The sequence below is a fragment of the Hyperolius riggenbachi genome, chromosome 9 (assembly GCF_040937935.1).
Source record: "Hyperolius riggenbachi isolate aHypRig1 chromosome 9, aHypRig1.pri, whole genome shotgun sequence".
NCBI lineage: Eukaryota > Metazoa > Chordata > Amphibia > Anura > Hyperoliidae > Hyperolius > Hyperolius riggenbachi.
The window spans coordinates 757,871-777,500 of record NC_090654.1 but is presented as its reverse complement, the minus strand read 5'-3'; the positions used below and the strand labels follow the sequence as shown (position 1 = coordinate 777,500).

At 48.0% G+C, this 19,630-nt stretch overlaps 2 protein-coding genes across 2 annotated transcripts in view; one reads left to right on the top strand and one right to left on the bottom strand.

The window, feature by feature from the left end:
* OLFML2B (olfactomedin like 2B) overlaps positions 1–505 on the bottom strand; it is a 195,913-nt gene extending 195,408 nt beyond the window's left edge. The window contains exon 1 of the mRNA XM_068251777.1: positions 1–505. This exon is cut by the window's left edge and continues 443 nt beyond it. Coding sequence (XP_068107878.1) covers positions 1–136 — 136 coding nt within the window. The 5' untranslated portion in view covers positions 137–505.
* Positions 506–14,934: 14,429 nt separating this feature from the next.
* The window catches only part of DDR2 (discoidin domain receptor tyrosine kinase 2), a 549,319-nt gene continuing 544,623 nt past the window's right edge, over positions 14,935–19,630 (top strand). The window contains exon 1 of the mRNA XM_068251775.1: positions 14,935–14,999. The gene's annotated coding sequence lies outside the window, so the exon portion shown is untranslated. The remainder of the gene's footprint in view (positions 15,000–19,630) is intronic.

The following is a 19,630-nucleotide window of genomic DNA, read 5'->3' as shown; positions in this document are numbered from 1 at the left end:
TGTTGGGTTGTGTTGTCTCTTGGACTGGAAGCTCTGTTGGTGTCTGGAGCATCTTTCTGCTATCTCCAGTCATAGCCCCATGGATTGGACCACAACATAACAATAGATAAACTATCACAGTCCGTGTTGGATCCATAAGGGCAACAAAAAATGGCTGTTTCCATAAAACGTCACCTGCATGAAATATATGTTCTAATTTCAGTCATGCGTTGTCCATTCTATGCAATAGTAGCTATTCCACTTGTTTTCCTCTCCGCCTTAACAGAAACCAGCTGTAGAAAACCATGACTGGAAACTTATTTTTAGGCTACACAAAAAGGTAGAAAGCCTTGTCAGTGAGTTTCTGGCAGTTTGGTGAGGGGGGCTTTGCAGTTACTCTTCAGAGAAAGGCAGCCCCCAGCTTGCTGTGCAGCAGGGAGTGAGGTGTGGGTGCATGGCAGGATCCACGTAGGGGCTTCTCTGGTTACAAGGAAGGATGAAGGTGCTGGCGAAAGGCAATGAATAAGGGCTGGGAGCAGCTGGAAGACTAGGAGCACTTGGGAAATGCTCGTCTGTCTCAGTACAAGGCAGATGAAGGGGGAGGAGTTTTTAATGCGTGTACAGTTTTTGGAAATCTTAACTACTTTTCCAGTTAAGAAACAGAACTCTGGGTAGACGGATTGTCTTGCACTCTCAGAAACGACTTCAGCGCTTTGCACTATAGAAAATTCTGCAGATGTTCCTGCCAGTAAAAACAGGACTTAAAGAACAACTCCAGTCCAGAGACAGAGAGAACGTTCCCATCCTGTGACAGGAAGGCAGGACTCTGAGTATGTCTCACAGAGTCCTCCTTATAACAAATACCACCCATAACAAGTGCAGGTGTAATAACCACCCTACAACAAGTGATGGCCATGGACAATAGTAACAGAGGCGCCAACAGGATAAAATATCATACATTTAACACAAAATAAGATGGAGGTAAGGGTGGACTTGCCTCCGCAGGACAAACACAATGATTCTATGGGCTTGATTCACAAAGCGGTGCTAACCTACTTAGCACTTCTAAAGTCTTTAGACGTGCTAACCAGGGTGCTAAGTAGATTAGCACCGGAGTCCTCAATCAGATCACGCGCTAATTTTGCGCGCGTAAAACTTTGTGCGCGCAAAGTTTTACGCGCGCTAAGTCCCATAGGCTTTAATAGGCACTTCGCACGGAGCGCCCTGCGCTCTGTGCAGTACGCGCGTAAAGTTTTACGCGCATAAAGTTTTGCGCGCATAAAGTTTTATGCGCGAAAAGCTTGTTTAGACGTGCTAAGGGGGTTTTCACAGGCGTGCTAACAGTTAGCACCGCTTTGTGAATCAAGCCCAATATGATCAAAAGTTTTCATTCTTACTCCAAAAATATGCAACGTGTTTCACGGGTCTCAAGCCCGCTTCCTCAGGCAAAAATACAACAGGAGTAACTTAGAAGTGTGTGTATAAAGCATAGCGCCTCTGAGCCTGTGCTTTATACACAAACTTCTAAGTTACTCCTGTTGTATTTTTACCTCCTGGGGAAGTAAGTCCACCCTTACCCCCCATCTTATTTTGTGTTAAATGTATGATATTTTATCCTGTTGGTGCCCGTTACTTCTGTACGCTATTGTGATCCACCTGGTGGATGGTGGGCTCACCCTTGTTTCCTTCTATGGAGAGCGAGTGAGTGGGGACAGGTCTGATATCCCCTCATGTGCATATAGTGATTGCCTGACCTCGGCAACCCACACTTGTGAGTATATTTCAATTTGCTGCTACAATTTATCCTCCATCATCAATAATACACTATTGGGGGCTCTCCATTTTGTTTTTCTTGTTTTCCATATGGACAAGATCTGCCTGTCATTAGAGGTAACTGCCTGTCATGGAGACTATCTGCCTGTCATTGGTGGTATCTGCCTGTCATAAATAATATCTGCCTGTCATAAATAATATCTGCCTGTCATGAGCAATATCTGCCTGTCATGGATAATATCTGCCTTTCATTGGTGGTAACTGCCTGTCATTAGTGGTAACTGCCTGTCATGGGTAATACCTGCCTGTCATTGGTGGTAACTGCAAGTGATGGATAATATCTGCCTTTCATTAGTGGTAACTGCCTGTCATGGGTAATATCTGCCTGTCAAATAATATCTGCCTGTCATGGGTGGTAACTGCCTGTGGTGGATAATATCTGCATGTCATGGGTAATATCTGCCTGTCATTGGTGGTAACTGCCTGTCATTAGTGGTAACTGCCTGTCATGGGTAATATCTGCCTGTCATTGGTGGTAACTGCCTGTCACTGGTGGTAACTGCCTGTCATTAGTGGTAACTGCCTGTCATGGGTAATATCTGCCTGTCATTGGTGGTAACTGTGACAGTCTAGCCCTACGATCCCATCTAAATGACGTCAAAAGACCGGTTGCTGGATTGTCAGATAATGTGACAAAGTGCGCCAATTCCATCTAATATACTACCTTTACCGGGGATTATTCGGGGATTAGTCACATCTGATGGCTTGAAATACGGTGAACAGACAGACGTAAAGATTGGTCACAACGCTGCCGACAATGTAATACGACAACCCCTCACCAATCCCGTGTTACTAGGCCACTGTTGCCATGCAGGTCTCGTGCACTAGAAACTTCTGGAGGCAAATCCACGGTGTGCACAGTAAATGGTTAAGATTGGTTGATGGTGTTTGTCATGATTTAGCAGCTAATTATGATGTTGGGATAATACAGAAGCCATATTTTCACATTTTCTGTCTGCTGTATATTATGTCAGATGTGTATGTATTTTAACAGGCTGAAGGAAGCTGCTAATTGGATTGTCTGCATGGCCATGTAAAGTACATTAGCATTCAGTGTCCTCTGGACACTGCGCCGCCAGCAAGGATACAGGTAATTAGGTAACGACCCTCTATTCTGTCCTGGATCTGCTGAAAAGGTGTTGCATTGCTTTGAACTTTGTGTATATGTAAACAAGCCAATATACAATCAGACTGAATCTGGAAAGATGAAGTGTTTGAGTTGCTTTGAAGTCTGCAAAGTTCAAAAATGGGACAGGAAAAGCCTTGAAATTTGCATGTCACAGCTAGCCCAGATGTGACAGGGGGCTCTGCAGACGGTGATGTCACATTTTGGGGAAATTGCATTAGTTGTGGGACTGAACATCAATTGCCCCAGGCAACAAATCAGCCTATAAAAGCCAGCATAAGACCTTCACAAATCATCTTCTCTTGGTAGGAAGGTAGCGCATAGCTAGAGATGATCCCGATCAAATCGGAAATTCGTGCCCTCCCACAACCAAGTTAGACCTCGTACTGGTAACGTTTATTCCAGTTTTATTTTTATGCAAACTGTCTTATGTATCTTTGTAATTTTTTACTTTGTTTTTGTAAATCCCTTTGTATATATTCTTGTCTGCACTGTTCCACTTTTTGGAATATTAAATATTTATTTAATAAGCCTGACTTCTGATGTACTAACGGCTCATAGCCTAGAAAGAGACTGCAGTGTAATTTGCGTTACAAGTTCAGTGCCTGATTGTGCCTTGCTACTGTGTGATTGTATTGTGTGTGTGGCGTTCCCGTATTTGGCCTAAAGCGCAAGGCTGACCCAAATACGAAAGCACCAGACTGCATGCAGACCACTCGACAGCAGAGTGGGAATTGTTGAAGTGTCTAGCAGCAGCTAGTGGTGGCAGTGAGAAGTGTTCTGAGGGGACACAGCCTTGTGTTAGCTCGAACAAGGCTGCTTCCCCTCGCGATCTGATCAAACCCGCAGTCAGGAACCGTATCTGCAGGCATGCCGCAGGGGCGGTTCCTGACAGTGTTCACACATGTACAATCGGTAAACTAAAAAAAAAAATCGATTTCACGCTGGAAATCGGGTAATTTCACTGCCACCACTGTCCGGGTTGAATGAAGCGGACAGACTCCAACTAGCTACTCCTAAAAGGAAGAAACGGTTACCGGTATTTACAATCTAGCTAGCAAATCAACAATTTATAAGAAAGTAATAAAAGCATGCGGTAGGTAATAGGTCTCTTTGGAGGGCAGATACTTTGTAGCAGCAATCAGATTACCAGAACAGGCATAAGACTGAATGATAAAATCTTTCTACATCAGATTAAAGGTACAGGATGCTGGGCTTCTGAGCTCTGCCATGGTTACACCCCTCGCTCAGCAAGGAGGAGTTAGGGTGGGGAATCACACACCTCTTGGAACCTGAGATGAGCCAGCCCCTTCTCATTCAGACAGATAATAGATCACTATGATATGTGCTCTATCTCCAAAACCATACAGGTTATGTTAAATCTAATAACATTTTTAGGTTGGTCAGAATTTATTAAGAACGGTAATATCAAACATGAGAGGTAGGAGCACTGTAGTATTAAAGGGTTGCTTTGAACCGGTCTTACTCCAGTCCTGGAAGTCCGATTGGTCTGCTAACCTCTGCAGGCTCGGACTGAGCCACCGAAGTGCCGATTTTTCCCTCTGGGGGCCTCGGCCATCCCACCTCCTGGGGGCCCTAGTGTTGAAAAGGAGGGGGGCACAGCGCATGAAGGGGAAAGTGGGTACAGAGCGGCGGGGAGGGGGGGAAGCCTCCCCTCCCTCACCTAGGGCCCCCCTTCCGCGCTCCCCCCCTCCAGAATTGCAGCCAGCCAGCCAGCGGAACGGCTTACCGAGATATGTGCTTGTAAAAACAAAACAGAGGACACCAAGAGCCCAATAGTGCAATATTGTCTGGTAAGCTCAATATATAATGTAATGTCAAAGGTTCTTATACTCACAAAGGTGGGTTACCATCAGGCAACCACTTGACAGGCAGGTGGGGAGTATTAGTACCTGACCCCACTCAGGTATAAAACTCGCTCTCTGTAGATAGGAAAATGGGGAAAGTACCCCTGCACCAGGGGTGGACTTAATCGTGCTGTAATATGTACAAACAGAGGCGCCACGCAGAGTAAAACAATGTTCTAAAAATGATAAAAAGCGGGAAGTCGAGGTGGACTTACCTCCCTCTGGTAGTGGACATATACTCAAATGCAGCGTATAGAGATAGCTCTGTGTGCCGCTGGTCTGGTCTCCTGCACTGACACTGTCCAATCACGCTCTCACAGTACTTCCTGTGAGAGCGTGATTGGACAGTGCAGTGCAGGAGACCAGACCAGCAGCGGCACGCAGAGCTCTGATCCTGGTAAGTGATTCCAGCTCGCTGCCGCTGCTGGCTGCAGGCTGCAATTTTGGAAGGGGGAGTGCGGAAGGGGGGCACTAGGTGAAGGAGGGGGGAGGCCTCCCCCCCTCCCCGCCGCTCTGTGCCCACTGCCCCCCCTTCCAGCATGGGCGCACTGTGAGAGACCTGCTTACCTAACTGGGGGGGAGCGTGGAAGGGAGAGCCCTAGGTGAGGGAGGGGGGGGGAAGCTTCCCCCCCTCTCCGCCACTCTGTGCCCACTGTCCCCCCTTCCAGCATGGCCCCCCCCCCCACTAACTGGGGACCTGCCAACCTAATCTGGGGACACCCATAGACCGTATATCTATACTGGGGACACCTATATACCTGCCTACGCCTACCTAAACTGGGAAATCTACCAGCTGCTGCCAATCTGATTGTATTTTGTGGAGATATCTGCCGCCAATCTGATTGCATTTTGTGGGGATATCTGCCGCCAATCTGATTGCATTTTGTGGGGATATCTGCTGCCAATCTGGTTGTATTTTGTGGGGGTATCTGCTGCCAATCTGATTGCATTTTGTGGGGGTATCTGCTGCCAATCTGATTGCATTTTGTCGGGAAATGTGCTGCCATTTGATTACTTGATGAATTATCATGAGGCATATAACTACGTGGTTATTTTATCTAAAATTTATCTGGTCGGATCTAATCTCTGTGAATACCACCGCTACTTATTTTGTGTATTTTTAAGTCTGCCCATGACCCATCATGACCGCGCCCATGTTCCAGTGCGTGGTGACACCCATCTATCTTTGCTGCGGTGCCGCATATTGTCATATCCTTATTGGAGACTGTCCTCAGAAGCGCTCACAATCTATTCAATATCATAATCATGCAAAATTTCTAGCCACTTCACAACTGAGGGGTTTTACCCCTGAAACACCAGAGCAATTTTTACCTTTCAGCGCTCCTTCCATTCATTCGTCTATAACTTTATTATTACTTATCGCAATGAAATGAACTATATCTTGTTTTTTTCGCCACCAATTATGCTTTCTTTAGGTGGGACATTATGCCAAGAATTATTTTATTCTAAATGTGTTTTAATGGGAAAATAGGAAAAAATGTGGGAAAAAATCATTATGTTTCAGTTTTTGGCCATTATAGTATTTAAATAATGCATACTACTGTAATTAAAACCCATGAAATTTGCCCATTTGTCCCAGATATAAAACCATTTAATTTATGTCCCTATCACAATGTTTGGCGCCAATATTTTATTTGGAAATAAAGGTGTCTTTTTTTCAGTTTTGCATCCATCCCTAATTACAAGCCTATAGTTTATAAAGTAACAGTGTTATACCCTCTTGACATAAATATTTAAAAAGTTCAGTCCCTAAGGTAACTATTTATGTTTTTTTTTATTGTACATTTTTTTTTTTAATTACAAAAAAAATAAATTTGGGGAGTGTGGGCGGTAATGAGTTAATTTATTGTGTAAAACTAATGTATGTGTATATTAAAAATGCTTTAGGGTGTAGTTTTACTATTTGGCCACAAGATGGCCACAGTAATTTTTTGTTCATGCGACCTGCAAGCGTCCGGAAGTACGCTTGCAGGAAGCACAATGAGGCTGGGAAAATCACAATGATCGCGCTGCTTCTCATAGAAGCAGCCGATCATTGCGGGGGCTTAGATCAACGAACGGGAATGGTTTTTCCCATTCAGTGATCTCCGTGCGAGCGGGCAGCGGCATGCACGAGCGGCGGGAGCGCGCGGACAGCAGCGGTAGCGCGGGAGGTGCAGATATCCCCGTCCCTGGGGGTGAAAGGATGGAAAAAGGGACGGAGATATCCGCACGAGTGGGGTAAAGTGGCTAGAGTACAGGTGTATGTGAGCCCAAAATGGGGGGGGGGGGGGGTTAGGAGGAGGGGACGGGCCCCAGGCTGAAACTTTCTTGGTGGGCCCTTAGTGTCCCAGTCCGACCCGGAACCTCTCAGAACTAGTACCACTCTGAATCCCACAACTTGTGCAAATTTGATGGGCATATGAACTTGCTATGCCATGAATTATGAAGAAAATGTGAAGAAAATATGAATATTGGGAATTCCTGGTTTACCATAGGTCAGTTGCTTCCAGGCAGACCTTGATATGATCTGTCCCTTTTTGCTGCTCTGGGTAGGTGTGAAAAATGCAGTCCCCATTCTCCCAGAAGCTTGGGTTTTACGATTTCTGACAGGCAGAAACCAGATTGATGACATCACGATACAGCAGGGTGCTGTGTTCTTCCAGGACCTGATAGGGGACCAGGGCTGAATTAGTTCTTTCTGGCCGATTTCATTGTCTAGGGCCAATAGGTTACCCGCAACGGTCACCAAAAGGTTAGACTACACCCACGTTGGTCTGTTCAGTGTAGCACACACCCGGACACCTAATGGCCTTACAGACCTGTTAGTGCTCAGTCTCGCGTGGATGAACAGTCACGTAACTAGTTAGCCTGGGAGCATAAACCTAACTATCTGTCACCTGAGCTCAGGCACGTGCAGAGGGGGGTGCTCTGGGTGCCCAGGCACCCCCTCTTTTAAAAAAACTTCAAAAAAGGCCCCTCTCGCGGGTCAAAATAAGCTCTGCCCCTGATCGCGATAAGCCCCGCCCACCCGCGGGAAGCTCCGCCCCCCGCCTGGGACACTTTGAAGTGAAGAGGCCCAGACAGGAATCCTAGTGTGGCATACTGACCTCTCCCTCCACCTAGGACCCATACTGACTTCTACCTCCCCCAGCACCCATAGTGACCTCTCCCTCCACCTAGTACCCACAGTGACCACTCCCTCCCCTAGCACCCACAGTGACCTCTCCATACACCTAGCACCCACAGTGACTTCTCCCTCCACCTAGGACCCATACTGACCTCTCCCTCCCCAGTACCCACAGTGATATCTCCCATCACCTAGCACCCACAGTGACCTCTCCCTCCACCTAGCACCCACAGTGACCTCTCCCTTACTCAGCACCCACAGTGACCTTTCCCTCCACCTAGCACCTACAGTGACCTCTCCCTCCACCTAGCACCCACAGTAACCTCTCCCTCCCCCAGCACCCACAGTGACCTCTCCCTCCCCAGCTCTAGCAGTGATCCTGCCTACCCCAGCACCCACACTGACCTATCCCTCCTCCAGCACCCACAGTGATCTTTCCCTCCCCCAGTGGCTACCCACCTTTCCCCTGCAGCACCCACAGGGACCTCCCATCCCAAAAGCAGCTACAGTGATCTCTCCCATTGCAAGCGCCCACAGGGGCCTCTCCCAACACCCAGCATCCACTCCCTCCTCCATTAACTACACTGACTATCCAGGCACCCACAGTCACCTCCCCTTCCTCCAGCACCCATATTGATCTCTTCCTTCCACAGCACCAGCAGTGAATTACCCTTCCCCCAGCACCCACACTGACCTCTACCTCCCTTAGCAGCAAGCAACTATGCCATTCACAGCAGCACCCATAGTGACCTCCCCCTCTACCTCCCCCAAGACCCACAGTGACCTCCCCCAAAGGACCCACAGTGACCTCCCTTTCCTCCAGCACTCATACTGACCTCTACCTTCCTCAGCACCCAAAGTTACTCCCCCCAGCACCCACAGTGACCTACCCTTCCCCCAGTACCCACACTGAGCTCTACCTCCCCCAGCAACCACACTAACCTCTACCTCCCCTAGCAGCAACTATGCCATTCATAGCAGTACCCACAGTGATCTCCCACCCCCTGCACCCACAACAATTCCACCAATGTTCAGCACCCACATTACACTCAACCAGTAACCCCCACTATAGCAAGCACCCAGTACTTGCACCCTGCACCAAATACTCACATCTGGCCTCAATATGACACTTTGTACTTGCATCAAACAGCCACATGACACCCAGTACCTGCACCCCTTCACCCTACAGCTGGCACCCAGTACTCACACCCACATGACACAGTACTTGCACCCAGCCCCAACATGGCACTCACTACTCTCACCTGCACACCGCCTTCACATGGCACCCACTATCTGCACTCACATAACTAGTACTAGCACCCAAAGTACCTGCACTCAGAACCCACATAACACACAATGCCCACCCATAGCTAGCACCCAGTGCAGGCATGGCACCAAGTATTCGCACCTATGATACCCAGTACCTGCACCCAACACCCACATGCTTCATCTGCAGTAGTTCCAGTTGCACTAAGCCTCCACTTAGTGCCCAGTACAAACACCAAGCACTCACATATGACATCCAGTACTTGCACCCAGAACTCACAAGGGACTGAGTACCTGCAATCAACACCTACATGATAGTTGATACACACCCATACAGCCAGAATCCACATGACACCCTGTGTCAGCACCCAGTACCCACATGGCACCCGGCATCTGCCTTTAGCACCCACATGACAACAAATACCCCACTATCCAGCATCCATCACCCATATGTCACCATGTACTCACTCCCAGTACCCACTTGGCACTCAGTATTGGCACCTAAGACCCACATACCCTCATAATCAACACCCACATGGCACAGTACTCACACGTCACCAAGTTCCAAAGCCATTATATGCACCTAGTACCCGTCCATGGCCAGCACCCAAATAGTACCCAGTACCCATCCTTGGTCTGAACCCATATGAGACTCAGTACTCTCCCATGGGACACATCCAGACCACACATGGCACTCCCTACTCACTCATGTCCAACACTCACATGGCTCCCTGTACCAATTAGCACTCACATGGCACCCACTATTGTTTATCACCATCTGCTACTCATTCAGCACCCAATACAGCATAGCACCCACTGCAAATAAACACCCAATACAAACTGGACCTTGCTACCCACAGCAGCTTGACACAGACTGTACTTTGGCATCTCGACACCCACTGCAACTTAGCACAAAGTGAACCTTTGCATCTTACCACCCACTGTATCTGGGCACCCACTGCACCTTGGCACTTACTGCAGTTTTGCATCTACTAATGCTCAGCAACCACTGCGTATTGGTAACCCCTTCTTCTTTGCCTGAAAAGAGGCTTGGGTGCTGATCAAGAGGGACAGAGGTCCCAGTAATGAAAGGTGAGTCTCTGCCTCCACTGTGGGCTCCACTGTGCCCACTCTAACCTACTAACAGTGGGCACCTACCACTGGTGATTTGAGGGTGGTGGCGCCAAAAGAGTTGGTTGAAAGGAGACACAAAGTCTGCCTGATACTGCTATAAAGGTGTGTGTGTGTGTGTGTGTGTGTGTGTGTGTGTGTGTGTGTGTGTGTGTGTGTGTAGTGTGTGAGGGTGTGTGTGTGTGTGTGTGTGTGTACTGTGTGTGTGTGTGCGTGTGTGTGTGTGCGTGTGTGTGTGTGTGTGTGTGTGTGTGTGTGTGTGTGCGTGTGTGTGTGTGTGTGTGTGTGTGTGTGTGTACTGTGTGTGTGTGTAGTGTGTGAGGGTGTGTGTGTGTGTGTGTGTGTGTGTGTGTGTGTGTGTGTAGTGTGTGAGGGTGTGTGTGTGTGTGTGTGTGTGTGTGAAAACTGCCTTCTGCTTTTTAGAGAGGGGATATTACATACACAATTTAGCATGATTTATCAATTTCAAATTTGAGCACCACCCCTGTGAGGATCCTCTGCATGGCCCTGCCCCTTCCTGCAGCACCCACACTGACCTCTACTTTTCCAAGCACCCACCCCTTCCCCTCATAGCTGGCACCCAGTACTCACACTCACATGATGCCAAGTATCTGCACCCTGGCCTAAAATTGCACCCAGTACTCACACCTGCACACAGCTTTCACATGGCCCCTACTATCTGCACCAAGCACCCACTTAACCCGTACCCGCACCTAAAGTACCTGCATTCAAAACCCATGTGATAACCAAAGCCCACCCATAGCCAATACCCAGTACAGGCATGGTGCCAAGTATTTGCACCCATGTCACATTCAGTACCTGTACCCAGCACCCACATGACTTCCAGTACATGCACCCAGATCTTACATGGCACTAAGTACTTGCAATCAACACCCGCATCACACTCGATACCCAACTGTAGACAGAACCCACATGACACTCTGTGCTCACACTCAGAACCCACATCGCACCCAGTATCTGCATTCAGCACCCACATGACAACCAATACCCCCATAGCCAGAAACGAGGAGGGGGGCATGCAGGGGAAGACGTTGCCAGGCCGCTTTTTTAAATTTGAGCACCCCCCACTTAAGGACCCTCTGCACGGCCCTGCCTGAGCTAAGTGTTTTTCAGTTCTCTAAACACTTTTTTTCTAAATCATTAAAGCGGACCCAAACCAAATTGCACCACTCTGACACATACAAAGAGAAATAGACACTCCTTCAAGCCTATGAGCACTTCAGTGCATGCTTCTCACCCTCCTCTTTCCATAACTAGGGTTATACAGGTGGCAGCCATTAGCAATTCCTCCTTTGCCGGACACCATCTACTCCACCAGTTTGCCGGATTCTGTCCCGGCAATATGATAGGAAGGGAGGGGTTCCTCCAATAAATGTAAAATATTGTATATTTGTCATCATGCAGCTGAAAAAGGGCTGCTATTTATTATTATAATTTAGAAAATAGATTTTATTTCTGAAATCTTGTATTTTTAATTTGGGTCCACTGTAAGCTTTTCTAAAATATGAGTGTTTGATCAGGCCATAGATCAGCATGACCAGGAGCAGGAAGAGTTGTGGTAGCAATCACCACCAGAAGGAGCCTTGTCACCTGCTGTATATAGACGCTGCAACAAACATTTTTTCAAAACCAGGTAAAAGTGTTCTGGCCTCTGCTGCTGCATGGAGGGGGGAGAGGGATCCATGGCATGCCAGAGGGGGGAGGGGGATCCAAGGCATGCCAGAGGGGGGAGGGGGATCCAAGGCATGCCAGAGGGGGGAGGGGGATCCAAGGCATGCCAGAGGGGGGAGGGAGATCCATGGCATGCCAGAGGGGGGAGGGGGATCCAAGGCATGCCAGAGGGGGGAGGGAGATCCATGGCATGCCAGAGGGGGGAGGGGGATCCAAGGCATGCCAGAGGGGGGAGGGAGATCCAAGGCATGCCAGAGGGGGGAGGGAGATCCATGGCATGCCAGAGGGGGGAGGGGGATCCAAGGCATGCCAGAGGGGGGAGGGGGATCCATGGCATCCCTGTCCAGGCCCCTTGAAACAAGTTTTCAATCACTTTTGTGGCCAGAAACTGTTCCAATAGGTTTTTGAATTCACCTGCCTATTGAAGTCTATGGCGGTTCACGGGTTTGCTAACGTTTGCGGCAAATTCGCGTTTGTGAACTGGAAATTTGATGTTCGCGGCATTATTATTATTTATTGTATTTATAAAGCGCCAACATATTAAGGTGGCCATACACTCGTTAGATTAGCAGCAGATAGATTTCTGATCTATCTGATGTGTTTAGGAACATTTTTTACTAGGAACAGATTTTAGTATGAAATCTATTGAAAATCGATCTGATGGTATTTTTTGCCATCAGATTTCCATAAGGGCCAATGCAAAATGATAAGCAATCTCAACAGATCGACCTAGATTTTCCAGCCTGCCAGATCGATTTAAATCAATCGAAATCGTCCGCAAATCGATCTATGTTGATCGATCAGCCAAAAATCAGCTGAGTGTATGAGCCCCTTTATGCACCGCTGTATACTAGATAAATGGGTTAACATACAAGGTAGGTAGGACATACAGGAAACTCACAACAAAACAAGATCATGCAAATGATTCGATAACAGTACAGTGTCACAACAAAAATAGAGACTGTTCTAGTCCAAAAGAGGGGCGATTGACAGTAAGATTGCATAATCACACTGGAAACACTAGGAAAGAGGGCCCTGCCAGAGGCTTACAATCTACAGGGTGGGGGTGGAGACAATAGGTGCATCTGTTGAGACGGTGTCCACCAGAATGTATTATGGTGCTGGTGTAGGGGGGTATGCGAGCATGAAAAGGTGAGTCTTGAGGGCTTGTTTGAAGGTATTAAAGTTAAGAGCCAGTTCCAGAGAGTGGGGGCAGCCCTAGTGAAGTCCTGCAATCGTGCATGGGAGTGAGATATGCGTGGGTGAAATTTTCAGGATTGGGCAATACTTTGGATGTGGGGTGTAAAGAAAAGTGCAGAGTCCAGGGCAACCCCTTATCAGCGGGCTTGGGAGGTAGGGCGGATGGTAGTATTTTCAATAGTGACGTGCAGATCTGGGAGGGGTGCAGCTGTGCGGGGTGGGAATATCAGAAGCTCGGTCTTGTTCAAATTAAGCTTCAGGAACCCGTTGGCCATCCAGGAGGAAATGGATGTGAGGCAGGTGGAGACTTTGTCCATATTGAAGGAGGAGAGATCTGGGGTGTGGAGGTATATCTGGGTGTCATCGGCATACAGGTGGAAAATGAAGTCCATGGAGGAGATGATTTTGCCAACTGAGGCAGTGTAGAGTGAGAACAGTAGTGGTCCTAGTACAGAACCTTGAGGAACACCAACTGAGAGGGGTGTAGGAGTGGATGAGGAGCCATTGAAGAATGTTGTGAAGGAGCAGTCTGAAAGATAGGAGGAAATCCAGGCTAAGGTTAGGTCCTGAATGCCCATTGACTGCAGGGAGTAAAGTAGGAGGGAGTGGTCAACAGTGTCAAATGCCGAGGAGAGGTCCAGGAGGAGTAGGATGGAGTGTTTATCTTCGGCTTTGGCAAGGTCATTGACCACTTTGGTGATGGCTGTTTCTGTAGAATGGGCTGTACAAAAAACGGATTGCAGGGGATCGAGAAGGGAGTTGGAATTGAAGTTGGTCAGGCGTTGGTGGACCGGGCGGTCGAGCATTTTCGAGGCAAAAGGGAGGAGAGAGATTGGGCGGAGTTGGATGGCAGAGCAGGGTCAAGTGAAGGTTTCTTCAGTAGGGGAAGCACAGTGGCCTGTTTGAAAAACGGAGGGGAAGATGCCGGTGGAGAAGGAGAGGTTGAACAGGTGGGTGAGGACAGGGGCCAGATCAGGAAAATGTGGGCGGAGGGAATCAGATGGGACCGGATTTAGGGGGCAGGAAGTGGTAGGTGAAATTGCCTGCACCTGGCTGACTTCCTTCACCATGACAGAAGTGAAGAAGGTAAGGGGGGGGGGGGGAGAGGCAGGAGAAGGATGGGGTGAGGAGGAGGGGGCGATGGAGTGGAGGAGAGAAATATCCCTCTGGATGGTTGTAATTTTGTTGATAAAGTAGTTTGATAGGTCAGTGGCTGAGCGGGTGGAGGTTGGGGGGGGGGGGGGAAGATGTGGAAGCATCAGACAGCAGCAGTTGTACGGGAGAGCAGGGCCGGGGTGAAGGAAACTTTTTCACCATAAAGGGGCAATCTGCTCTCCCGTTTGCGCCTGCTTTCCTCCTGCACCAGCCTCCTCCTCCCCGTTCCTCCCCCCCCCCCCCCCCCGCTAGGCAACAGCAGGAAGACAGGTTCTGCTGCACCAGAATGGAAGTATCCCCGTTTTCCTGCAACATTGCCTAGACGAACTACGAGGAGCATCCTTAACTTAGGGCAGCTGCTTATTACAGTGGCAAATTCAGCCACTGCCAGTTACCACCCTGTGCCCATTTGTCCCGAGTCCCCATGTCATCTTCATTAGAAATGACTTGCGTGGCTGCTGCAGCTTTACTGTTGCTAGGAAATAGCAGAACTGGCTTCCTGCCATGTGACCAACCACATGGGACTTCCTGGAAGCGTGATGGTGATGCAGCAGACTTATTGCCTGGTGGTTTGCTCTGGATGTGACCCTACCAGCAGCAAAATGAGGGTATATGGAAGGTGAGTGAGTGTGTGTTTGTAGTGTGCATATTGTGTGTGTGTGTGTGTGTGTGTATAGTGTGTGTGTGTGTGTGTGTGTGTGTGTGTGTGTGTGTGTGTGTGTACAGTGTGTGTGTGTATAGTGTGTGTGTGTGTGTGTGTGTGTGTACAGTGTGTGTGTGTGTGCGCGCAGTGTTTGTGTGCAGTGTGTGTGTGTGTGTGTATAGTGTGTGTGTGTGTGTGTGTGTGTGTGTACAGTGTGTGTGTACAGTGTGTGTGTGTGTACAGTGTGTGTGTGTGTGTGTGTGTGTGTGTGTGTGTGTGTGTGTGTGTGTGTGTGTATGTGTGTGTGTGTGTGTGTGTGTGTGTGTGTGTGTAGGTGTGTGTGTGTGTGTGTGTGTGTGTGTGTGTGTGTATATATACAGTGTGTGTGTGTGTGTGTACAGTGTGTATATATATATATACAGTGTGTGTGTATATACAGTGTGTGTTTGTACAGTGTGAGTTTGTAGTGTGTGTGTGCTGTGTGTGTCAGGGAAACTGTGTGAACTACCCCCCATCAGCCATCACATGGCTGTCTCAGCAAGAGCCTTTTATTTTACTAACTGTCCCTACCTCAGATATACATTTTGTGGGGGGTGAATTACTTGGCATTACATTACTTAGGAGACATATAGTTACCTTAATGTGATGTGTGTGTGTGTGTGGGAGTGTTACATTAAAGTTTACCTGTCACAAGAAGATTTATACTTATCGGGGGCTTCTTCCAGCGCCCTGTAGTCCGTCAGCTCCCTTGGTTTCTGTCCGCTTCCCTCCATTTTGGTTAAGTCCATGACTTGGCTCAGTTGGGATTTCTGCCTCCCCAATCGTCCTATTTATGGGAGCATTCTGCGAAGTTACAAGCCTCAACTCACTGTGCAGTCACAGAATGCTCCTAGCGTGATTGAGGACTCGGAGGCATACACATGCGACTACCAGGGCTGACAGCAGCAAAACAGAGGGGACTTGATGGACACTGAGGGAGCTGATGGACTGTAGAGGGTTGGAAGAAGCCCCAGGTAAGTTTAAATCCTTTTATCCCTCACCCGATCTCAGGTTTCCTTTAAAAGCACTGCATGTTCAATTCTCAAGAAGTTCCCTAAAAAGCCTGCTGCTGACTCCGCCCCCTGTCCGTCCAAAACTTGGGGTGTCCAGATTTTTTGACCATTTTGTCCAGGAAAAATTAGAAATTGGGTTGGCAACCCTGGCATTGAAGGCGGTAAAGACGACGTGGGTTGGAGCAGGGGTCTAGTCTTGGAAAAAGAGGTGAGAGGACTCGGCAAACAATGGGCGTGGTCAAGCATAACGTGGGCGTGGTCATGGGTGGGGCCAAATATACATGACCTAAGCAGTGATGTAAAAGGTCTGCCGGGGAAGTTTGAGCTCTGCTGTAGTGTATCCCCCAAAAATAGATGTAATCTGACAGCATTTCACCAAAAAGACACATAATCTAGTAGAAGTTCCTCCAAAATTCAGATAATATGGCAGTGGTTCCCCCAAAATAGACAATGTGGCAGCAGTTACCCCAATATACACATAATTTGGAAGCAGTTCCCCAAAATACGCGAAACCTGACAGCGGATCACCCAAAATACACGTAACACCCAAAATACATATAATCTGGCAGCAGTGGTCCCCAAAACATACACAATCTGGCAGCAGTTCCCCAAAATACAGGTAATCTGGCAGCAGCTGTTCCCCTAATATACACATAATCTGGCAGCTGTTCCCCAAAATACATAACAGCGGTTTCACAAAAATGCAGATGATCTGACAGCAGTTCCCCCAAAATAGGTACTCGCAGCACAGGTAGCCAGGTCTATAGGTGTCCCCAGTATATGTAGCCAGGGGTATATGTGCCCAGTATATGTAGCCAGGGGTATATGTGCCCAGTATATGTAGCCAGGGGTATATGTGCCCAGTATATGTAGTCAGAGGTCTATGTGCCCAGTATATGTAGTCAGGGGTCTATGTGCCCAGTATATGTAGTCAGGGGTATATGTGCCCAGTTATGTAGCCAGGGGTATATGTGCCCAGTATATGTTGTCAGGGGTATATGTGCCCAGTATATGTAGTCAGGGGCATATGTCCCAATATATGTAGTCAGGGGTATATGTCCCAGTATATGTACTCAGGGGTATATGTGCCCAGTATATGTAGTCAGGGGTATATGTCCCAGTATATGTAGTCAGGGGTATATGTCCCGGTATATGTCCCAGTATATGTAGTCAGGGGTATATGTCCCATTATATGTAGTCAGGGGTATATGTGCCCAGTATATGTAGTCAGGGGTATATGTGCCCAGTATATGTAGTCAGGAGTATATGTGCCCAGTATATGTAGTCAGGGGTATATCTCCCAGTATATGTAGTCAGGGGTATATGTCCCGGTATATGTCCCAGTATATGTAGCCAGGGGTATATGTCCCCAGTTTATGTAGCCAGGGGGGTATGTGCCCAGTATACTGTATGTAGTCAGGGGTATATGTGCCCAGTATATGTAGTCAGGGGTATATGTGCCCAGTTATGTAGCCAGGGGTATATGTGCCCAGTATATGTAGTCAGGGGTATATGTGCCCAGTATATGTAGTCAGGGGTCTATGTGCCCAGTATATGTAGTCAGGGTTATATGTGCCCAGTATATGTAGTCGGGTATATGTGCCCAGTATATGCAGTCAGGGGTATATGTCCCAGTATATGTAGTCAGGAGTATATGTCCCGGTATATGTCCCAGTATATGTAGTCAGGGGTATATGTCCCATTATATGTAGTCAAGGGTATATGTGCCCAGTATATGTAGTCAGGGGTATATGTGCCCAGTATATTTAGTCAGGGGTATATCTGCCCAGTATATGTAGTCAGGAGTATATGTGCCCAGTATATGTAGTCAGGGGTATATGTGTCCAGTATATGTAGTCAGGGGTATATCTCCCAGTATATGTAGTCAGGGGTATATGTCCCGGTATATGTCCCAGTATATGTAGCCAGGGGGGTATGTGCCCAGTATATGTAGGCAGAGGTATATGTCCCCAGTATATGTAGCCAGGGGGGTATGTCCCCAGTATATGTAGGCTGGGGTATATGTCCCAGTATATGTAGTCAGGGGTATATGTCCCAGTATATGTAGCCAGGGGTGTATGTGCCCAGTTGCCTGACACTGCTAGGATTCCTGGTTAAGCCTGGCTGCAACTTCAGGCCACGGAGCTCGCGTCCTCCTGCGCCGCTATGCGCATGCGTATGACGTCAATCATGATGTCATGCACAGAGCGCACCCAGCAGGACCAGCAAATGGAACGCGTGGCACGCCGGCAGCTCTGCGCTCCAGATAGAGCCAGTAAATGTTTTAAATCTAGTGGCGGCGGTGCGGGGCTGGGGCGAGTGCTAGGGTGGACGGCGTCCACGCTCAGGATAAAGTAAGTGGACGTCGTCCACCCACGGGTTGGAGGCTTTGGTAGGAATCAAACGAGTGAAGTATTTCTGTTTGCCATCAGCGAGGGCAGTATGGTACATCTGCAACTTGGTCTTGTATCCCAGGAAATCATGGTTGTGGTGAGATTTCCTCCATTTGTGTTCTGCAGCTCGTGTCTCTTTTTGTATTTTTTTTTGTGAGGGCAGTGTGCCAAAGTTGGGGGTTGGGGCGACAGTTGGTGTGAAAAGTCAGGGGAGCAGCATGATCTAAGGCTGCTGAGAGGTTACGATTGTATTGAGCTGCCGCTTGGTTGGGGATTTCTTCAAAATTGAAGGTATACCAGCATGGCTACCACAGCATCTTGCAGCGGCATGCTATTCCATCCGGTTTGCGTTTAGTTGGACCATCATTTATTTTTCAACAGGACAATGACCCCAAACACACCTCCAGGCTGTGTAAGGGCAATTTGACCAGAAAGGAGAGTGATGGTGTGCTGCGCCAGATGACCTGGCCTCCACAGTCACCAGACCTGAACCCAATCGAGATGGTTTGGGGTGAGCTGGACCACAGAGTGAAGGCAAAAGGGCCAGCAAGTGCTAAGCATCTCTGGGAACTCCTTCAAGACTATTGGAAAACCATTTCAGGTGACTACCTCTTGCAGCTCATCAAGAGAATGCCAAGAGTGCGCAAAGCAGTAATCAAAGCAAAAGGTGGCTACTTTGAAGAACCTAGAATATGACATATTTTCAGTTGTCTCACACGTTTTGGTTAGGTACTATACTTCCACATGTGTTAATTCATAGTTTGGATGCCTTCAGTGTGAATCTACAATGTTCATAGTCATGAAAATAAAGAAAACTCTTTGAAAGAGAAGGTGTGTCCAAACTTTTGGTCTGTAATATCTTATGGTCTATACTATCTATCTATCTATCTATCTATCTATCTATCTATCTATCTATCTATCTATCTATCTATCTATCTATCTATCTATCAGGAGCCCCCAAGTTTCTGCATCTTGATCAAAGAACTCTTCTTCTGCAGGGTAAGCTAAGGAGATTTGTCCCTTCCGGACGGCAGGAGTAGCTAACAACCCGCCTCTCATTCCTACATCTCAGCTGAGGGCTTTGTCTCCATTTTTAGTGAAAAAAATCACCAATATCAGAAAAATCTTCACCCAGCAGCCTCCTCTCTTCATACAAACCCCA